General features: G+C 56.7%; 1 protein-coding gene across 4 annotated transcripts in view; it reads right to left on the bottom strand.

The window, feature by feature from the left end:
* Positions 1-565: 565 nt before the first annotated feature.
* PNKD (PNKD metallo-beta-lactamase domain containing) overlaps positions 566-8,156 on the bottom strand; it is a 58,303-nt gene continuing 50,712 nt past the window's right edge. For all 4 annotated transcript variants that reach the window (XM_060301862.1, XM_060301861.1, XM_060301863.1 and 1 more), the window contains 8 exons: positions 6,855-6,970; positions 6,609-6,721; positions 5,902-5,960; positions 5,100-5,192; positions 4,563-4,726; positions 3,755-3,841; positions 2,722-2,837; positions 566-2,503 (listed from right to left, as the gene is read on the bottom strand). In XM_060301862.1, coding sequence (XP_060157845.1) covers positions 2,330-2,503; positions 2,722-2,837; positions 3,755-3,841; positions 4,563-4,726; positions 5,100-5,192; positions 5,902-5,960; positions 6,609-6,721; positions 6,855-6,970 — 922 coding nt within the window. In that variant the 3' untranslated portion in view covers positions 566-2,329. The remainder of the gene's footprint in view (positions 2,504-2,721; positions 2,838-3,754; positions 3,842-4,562; positions 4,727-5,099; positions 5,193-5,901; positions 5,961-6,608; positions 6,722-6,854; positions 6,971-8,156) is intronic.

Below are 8,156 nucleotides of genomic sequence, written 5' to 3' on the forward strand. Positions count from 1 at the left end.
TAAAAAAAAGATAATCATCATCTGACAATGCAGGGTTGCCACAAACCTTCAATTTGTAAAAAACGTAATATCTGCAAAACACAATAAAGTGAAGCACAAATGAGGTACGCCTGTACCTTTAATCCTTTCATGAATTGAAAACTGGTGTCGCTTGTCAAAAATATTGACCCCAAAGATAAACACAATAAACACAAAATGATGCTGTTAAACTTTGACTCAAGATAGTTGCCCTAGACGGCCGACCTGGAGTCTGGCTGTCAGTTAGAAAGGCGTTAAAGGGAGGCCAGTACCAAGGCCTTGCCGTCGAAGCACATTCACTGCTGTGCGGCGACCAGGTAAAGCTATCTCTCCTGTGGCCAGCGGCACTCCTGTTCATCTCAAGCTTTGGAAAACACCGAGGTAGGCAAATTGTAAACCCTGGATAAATGCTCACGAGCCGTGAAAGGGTATATTTAGAGCGCCGTTTCTGCCCAAAGCTCTGGAAGAGCAGTCACTCCAAGTAAGCAAGTAACCCAGACAGGAAAACGGAACAAGCAATAAAGACAAGCCCACTGAGGTATCAAGCCTCGGTTAAATCATTCATTCATTCAACATTTATTGAGCGCCTACTGTGTGCCAGGCACCATGCTAGGCGCAGAAATACAGAGATGCATAAGATACAGTCCATGCCCTGAAAGGTTCACAGTCTAGAAGGGGAGACAAACATGTAAACAACTAAAATACAGTATGATAAGTGCCACAACAGAAGCATTTACAAAGAGGAGAGGTAGCCTGGAGGGGGAGGGACACAGGGGTGGTCTTCCTGGAGGAGGGGGCCTTTGAGGGGGATTGTGAGAGACGAATAGGTGTTTGCCAGGCAGACAAGGCAGGAGGAGCAGGGTAATAGCATTCCATTCTGATGAAACAGCATGAGCGAAGGCACAGAGGCATGAACTGCATGTTTTGAGGGGCGGGGAGCTCTATTCTGGTGGTATTGCTGAAGTTGGCTCCAGAGGCTGTGGCTGGAGAGGAAGGCAGAGGCAGGATGATGAGGAGAAACTGAGAGCAGGAGACATCTCAGAGGCACCCCAGAGGAGAACAGAGCCTGAGGGAAGGAAGGCTTCCACCCAGGAAGAGAAGGTTCCTGGCTGACCCAAGTTACGCCCGCTTGAGGACAATCGGAGTCCTCACTGCAGCCCCAAAGGGACTGGACCCAAGGCCAGAGGAGGAGCTGAACTGAGGGAGGGCTGAACAGAGGGGAAGGGCCCAGGCTTGGGGTCCTGGAAGCTGCCACTCATTTGAGAGCTCTCCGCTCCTGGACTTCTGATTTCTGCTCTCTGCTGCGCAGATCCCCTGCTCCCACCATGATGGGGCCAGGGGCCAAATGAGAAATGACCTGGGAATGTCTTTGGCCAACTGTAAAGGGCGAGATGAATGGCTTTACTAACTAAAAGAGGAAAGGGTTGAGGATAAAGCAGGAGTTCCTCAGAATACGGGCCATAATGAGAAAACCAGAGTTGCCCTGGTGGACGATGGCTCTCTGGTCCCCTGGGGAGGAGGGGCCCTGTTGGCCCAGGGCAGGGGCAGAGGCCAGCTGTGCAGGGAGCATGTGTGACCTACAAGACTGTGGGGCTGCAATCCCAGCCTCCTGGTGTCTCCTCTGCTTGAGGTTAAGTTTCCTTGGCAACCAGGATCCTCCGCCTTCCAGGAAGTAGGGGAGTCACCGAGGCAGAGATTGTCCACAGCCAGGCTTCCAGCCCTTTCCTCTTTCTCAGAAATGGCTCTGTTTGAAAAATGCCTTCATGGGGGCCGGGTGGAGGTGGAGCAGGGAGGCTGGGGGAGGAGGGGCAGACTCTCAGTAAACCAGAGCCCAGGTGCCCCTCTGAGTGACCACTTTTCCAAGGCACCACGCCTCAGGCCACTTTGAGGGAGTGAGTTTCTTTCCCTACCCTGGATGGGAGGAGGGGGAAGATGGACTCAACCTGTTCATGGCTCCTGCTGCCCTGAGTTCAGAGGCTACAGTGAGAGTGAGGCCTCTTCATCCTCACTGCCATCACGGGAACAGAGGAAGGGAGGAGGGGAGGTTCCCGATTCGCTCTGCCCTCCATGGCTCAGCCTCACCCCACGGAGTCTCCAAGCCTCCCGTCAGCCCCCTTCCTCTCGCTCTCAGGCTCTCGTTGCCTTGTCCCTCCTGTCTCCTGACCCGGGTCAGGGCGTGGTGCCGGCTTGACGGGCTGACGGAGGTGGTGGTGGAAGCAGTGAGAGGGAAGGTGTGGTGTGGGCCGTGGTGGGTGGCTTCCCCACCATGGTGGGGGGGGGGCGGGGGGGGCTGGGCTGGGCTGCGGTGGGGTCACTTGCTCTTGTGTAGGTCCTTCAGCTGGCGGAGCTTCTCCAGGAGCTGGGCCCGGGAGTAGCCATTGTCTCCCGTGGGGCCTGGGTCTGGCCCCAGAGCCTCCTGCAGCACCAGGCAGTGCGTCCTCAGAAATGGGTTATAGGAGCGCTCCTCTCCCAGGGTGGACGGGCACTGTGGGGGGAGAGGCACCCGGGTTTGGTGGGGAGAATCTGGAAAATAGACCCAACAAGGGAAGAACGCCCGCACCGCCCCATCCCAGGGTCCAGAAGTTCTCACTGGAAGGCCCTTGTGCCAAATATGTCAGCTCTGGAGGGGGCCCTGCAGGGCCCGCAGCGATGAGCCCTCTCTCAGGAGTGCCCTCGGCCCCTCCTGGACCCCAAGCCCCGCACCGTGCTCCTGTGTTCCATCCGCTGCCTCTGCACCCACTGCATCTTCCTCTCCCGGGCCAGGTTCTCGGGCTCCACCACGCCTGCAAAGCCCAGGTTCTCCTCCGCGTACTCGTGGCCTAGGGATGGCATGGGGGCCAAGACACAGGGCAGAGTGAGATGGGTGGTACGGTCAGAAAAAGTCCTCCCCACCCGCAAGCCTATGGGTACCTGACGGCTGGGGAGGAGGGGCAATGCTTCCAGAGAAGCCCCGACCACATGGAGCTGTTTCCCTAAATGTGGGCACAAGTCAGCCACGAGTGAAGAGGCAGAAGCAGTTCAGGGGGGAAAACCACCAGACCTGGAGCCAGAAGACCTGCATTCTAGCCCGTCTGGCTCTGCCCAGCTATGCGACATCAGTCAAATCACGGCGCTTCTCTGAGCCACAATGTTCTCCTTTGGCAAGTGGGGAAAATAATAACGCCACTCTAAAACTATGTGTTCCTGGTGCCTGGAACAGGGCCTGGTACACGTTAGGTGCTCAATAAAGTATTTGTCGAATGAATGAATGGATGCATGTATGTTCTGAGGATTAACTGAGATATGAGTAAATGTGTTTTAGAAACTATGGATACGCAATGTACACATGCACATACGTGTGGATGGATGGATATTCCATGGACGTGCATATGCATGATGGACGTGCAGTGTGTGGATGATGGATGCAGGCAATGGTCCATGCAGAATGGATTCAAGGCCCCTCTTTGCTCGTTAAGCAAAGGCAATTTTCTGTTCTAGGCTTTGGCTATGAAAAATCAGCCATCTCCCAGGGATGCTCTGGGACCTACAGGGCTCCCAAGAGGCTGTGGGCTGGTGGCCAGGGAAGCAGAGGCCTTACAGAGCCAGGTCTGCAAACAGAAGGGAGCTCTGCCCCCACTGCTAGAGTTGACTCCCAGGAGCCACCAGAGGTGGCGCTGTATCCCCTCTGGGCCAGGAGCTGAGTTGGCTGGGACTCTGGGGGTGTGAGGGGCTAGGGGGAGAGGGAGGGGCACCTCACCAGGCCACAGCAGAGTGTCGTCCCCCAGCCCCAGCACGGTGTCCAGTGAGCTCAGCATGGTCTCTGCGGTGCCCTCAAAGGTCCGTCCTGGTAGGGTCAGAAGGTACGTGTAAGGTCCAAGAACCACACAGCACGGTAAGGTACATGAAAAGGGTGGGGACCAGCTTGTACAGCTGGGGCTGGCCACCAGCCCTCAGCCGTGCCCCTGCCGTGCCCACTTCCCTGGCATCTACTCCTTCCCTCCCTCTGGGAGCTGGGCCCAAATATTCAACCGCAACCGAGCCCATTTGAAGGCCTCCATTGCACATATTGGCATGTGGACAGAGGGGGCTGCAGAACCTTCAGGCTGAGTTCTGTGGCTCCGAGCCCTCTTGATAGAGGGTTGCTCTTTTCCGTAGAGCACTTCTTTCTTTGCCTGTGCTGTCTTTGGGACTCCATGCACCTTGGGACCTGTGATCCTCCCACCGACAGGATCACCCTCTCACTCAGGGGTTCTCAAGTTTTTGTAACTAGTCTTGCCAGTCACTGTATCAGAGAACCAGGCTCCACCCAGTGGAAACAAACGCCCTTCGAGGTCTCTACTCAGTTACAGGCATCGTCTCATTCTGTCCATCCCCCGCGGGAAGTCGTGAGGATATAAAAGAAAAATCGAGGTAACAAAGGTGGGAGTAACTGCCGAGGCAACATGTGTACTGAAACCAATGTTTTCATGCATTGCGTGGAGCTGTGGCTGTCCTTGGGCCCCTGCTCTGGCCTCTCTCCCTCCCTCTTGTCCCCCCTCCTCCCTCTTCCCTTTTGGGGGACTCACCACAGCCAGAGAGGAAGAGCAGGTCCCCTGAGAAGAGGCAGGAGGGACCCTTATAGGGCTCCCCATCCAGCAGGTAGACCAGATGGCCTTGTGTGTGGCCAGGGGTGGCCAGAGCCTGGATCTGAAGCCGTCCCACACTAACCACATCTTGATCACACAGGGGACTGAGAAGCGAGGCAATAGTGGAGAGAAGGCTCTAGAGCTTGTGCCATGCTGATCCTCCCTCCCCCGCCCTGCCCAGGCCCAAGGGAATGGGTGATATACAGGAGGGGGGCTTCCCCACCAGAGAGAGAAGGCACCCCCAGTGCCCAGGACTTCAGACCCAAGCCCTCCTGCTTTCTCTTTTGGGGACTATGGCTGGATCACTTGGGGGATGGGCAGTGGCAGGCTTCAGATGGGCTCTGATCTACTCTCTAAGGGCCAGGAAGGGCATCAGCAAAGACCCACCTGCTGACACCCCTGAAACATGTGACTAAAGGATGGGGGGTGAGGGGAAGGGCCCACAAGGGCCATCCCATCCCTGGGTCAAGGACTTACTGGGTGAGGTAGGGGATGCCGTCCTGAGGGCTCCCATACACCCGACAGTCCTGGTGCCGCCGGCTGAGGTCACGGTTCCCTCCACTGTGATCCCTGTAGGATGGCGCAGGCAGGGTCTTTAAGGGGCAGCTGTACTGGGCCTCCTGCCTCCTTCTTCCCCAAGCGTCTCCAGGTCTCTGAGCCATGGGACTCCTGGCTTCTGGACTGAACCAAGCTGTCCACACCTCTTCTGGCCTTAGTTCAAGCTGTCCCCCTGCCCAGAATGTTGTCCCAACAACTTGCCACCCCTCCCCTCATCACCAACTAATGCCAACTGATCTTCTGGCCTCTCAGCTCCAGGGTCATCAGCCTCTAATTCCTCCAAGTGGATCTGATCACACCCTCCCTGGTGCCCCCCGCCCCCGTACCCTGTGCCGACTGTCACAGTTGTTACTGTTTGTCATCGCTGTACACTTCCATACAGGGCTGTCTCCCCTATTGGACTATAAGCTCCTTGATGTTAGAGATCACAAGGTTTGCCCATGCCCGGCACACACGCCCACACGGAATGGAAGGTAAATGCCTGCCCCACCCTCCTCTGGCGCTTCAGAAGCCTGGTAAGTAGAGGAGTGGGAGACCCGCCCCTCCCCCTCCCTCTCTGCTGGTGCCCCAGTGACTTCATGAGGATGGTGTCCACCCATACTGACTTCTTGACTCTCAGCCCAGCCTGTTCTCGTGGGACCTAGTCCTGGCAAGCCCAGCCGGGGCAGGGGCCAGCCAGGGAAGAGGATCTGCACCCAGACCTCCCACCTCAGCCCCTTACCAGTGCTTGTGGGTGCAGAGAATGGCAACCAAGTTAACGCCCTCCTTTTCAATGGAAGCCTAGAGGAGAGAGGGGGCAGTGAGACTGAGGAACAGGATGCAGAGGGAAACAGGGGCATGGGTGCTGGGTGGAGAGGAGAGGAGAGGAGAGGGGAGCAGGGAGACATGAGGGAGAAGGAGGCGATGAAGCCAGAGAACGAGAAGCGGGTGGGGAAGAGAGGGCCGGGTAAAGGGGGGCAGCTGAGCCCCAGCCTGGGCACAAGCAAGAGGGAGACTCGTGGAGGGGGTAGACACACAGACACACGCACACACAGATAAATAAGTAACAAGAGGGAATGATAAAGACGCCCAGACATGACAGACAGAGGCGAGGAGAGAAGAGCGAGGGTCAGAAAGGGGGCCACAGAGAGTGAGAGGCGGAAGAAAACTCCCTAGACCCGCAGTCCTGGGTCAGCACCACTTGCCCTCTGGCTCTGATTCCCCCACTGCTGCCCTCCCCCTTTCCCCCCGCCATGCCCTGACACTGAGCCCCTCCCCATGGTGTGTTTGTGGTGGTCTCTTTGTGCACATGTGTGTCAGGGTCTGTGTGTGAGTGCACATGGAGGGGGGCACATCGCATTGGCAGAGGGCAGGGTCAGCCTCTCTCTAGCAAGAAGCTGCCAGTCCTCAAGGTGACCCCAGGTACCCCCGACCCCATCCTCCCCTCACCTGTACGGCCTGAGGGTCTGAAGGGTCCACAGCCACAGCCAGCCGGGCCTGGGTGTCGATGATGAGGTAGCTGTAGTTGTCTGAGAGGACGGGGATAGGAAGCACCTTCACTCCTGGGGAACAAAGATGGGCTGTGGGCGGGGTGATGGGGCGGGCAGCCCAGCAGTCGGGGGTATGAGATGGGGAGTAGGCTGAGAGGGTGGCCACGGCTTGGGGCGATGCTGGCCCGGCGTGGCCAGAGCTCACCATTGAAGAGGCGGGGCTGGGTTCTGGAGTGGCCTTTGGGGTAGCGATTCCGAGCCCTGCGCAGCTGCTGGCGGTAGAAGAGGTACCCGAGCCAGGTGCGGGTGTACAGGCTGTACCTGCAGGACGGGACGTCTGTGCTCAGCCCTGCCCCTCGAGCCCAGTCCCTCCGTGAAGCCCAGGTCCCATGTCTCCACTCCCTCAGTCACCCCCTGAGTCAATGCAACTCCACCATCGCTTATCGTGTGCTGACTGTTTGCCCTGCTCAGTACTCAGGACAAGATAGAGAATGAGACAGAAACACCCCCAAGCTCACCAGGCGAGACGTGAGCTGAGGAATTCATAGAAGAGAACCGAGGGTGAGGGGTTTATTCAGTGAAAGGGGTATAGGAGTTAGGAAGCTGCAATGAGGTGGGAAGAGTATTTCAGGAAGAGCAGCGGTGTGTCGCAGTCATGCCTGGGGCTTGCTGAAGACCATCCCTTGGGCCCCATCCCAGTATTTGAGACTCAGCCAGTCTGCGGTGGCGCCCGGGAATCTGCATTTCTAACAAGCTCCAGCTGGTGCTGATGCTGCTGACCCAGGGACCACAACTCTGAGAACAACTGGGGTAGAGGAAACAATAGGCCAAGGCCCAGAGGCAGCAGACAGCAGGGTTTACTTAGGGAAAGTGTAGAAGCTTCTGTTTGGCTGTTTGGTGGAGGAAGCAGGCAGTGGTGAGGCTGGATGAGCTGACCACACTCCCTCCCTCCACCTGCCTCCATTCCAGGCCATCCCAGGCTACACAGTGAAAAGGGGGCATGAGGAACAGAGGGGACTTGCGAGTGACAGAGTCCCCCAAATACAGGATGCCAGCACGCAGGGCTGGCTTCACAGGTGTGCGACCCGGCAGTCACATAAGGCCCCGCACTTGGTATGATGCTCTGCTGTTGCCATCTTGAAATTCTTAACGATCTTCTCTATGAACTTGTGTCTTGTAAGTGAAGTCTGATGGGACAATGGAACATGCATGCGAGCAGAGGTGATACACACAACATCACGACACGTGTCTGCTCCGTCCCTGCTGCCCCTCACACACCGTGTTTGCGATGGCCATGAGCACAGAATTCTGGTGGACCCTCTATGTGTGGAAATTCAAGGCCCAAAGTGAATACAGGTGAGTGTACATCTGTGACTGGGTAAAGAGTGGGGTGGTGGGCACTGGCTGGCCCATAAGCCACACTTTGGGTTCAAACTAGAATTTGCTTGAAATGCATCAAGAAGGCAATGGTGTTCTAAGAAACACAAATGATCAAGGAACCCTTATC

The sequence above is a fragment of the Globicephala melas genome, chromosome 7, assembly GCF_963455315.2.
Source record: "Globicephala melas chromosome 7, mGloMel1.2, whole genome shotgun sequence".
In the NCBI taxonomy this organism is placed as follows: Eukaryota; Metazoa; Chordata; class Mammalia; order Artiodactyla; family Delphinidae; genus Globicephala; species Globicephala melas.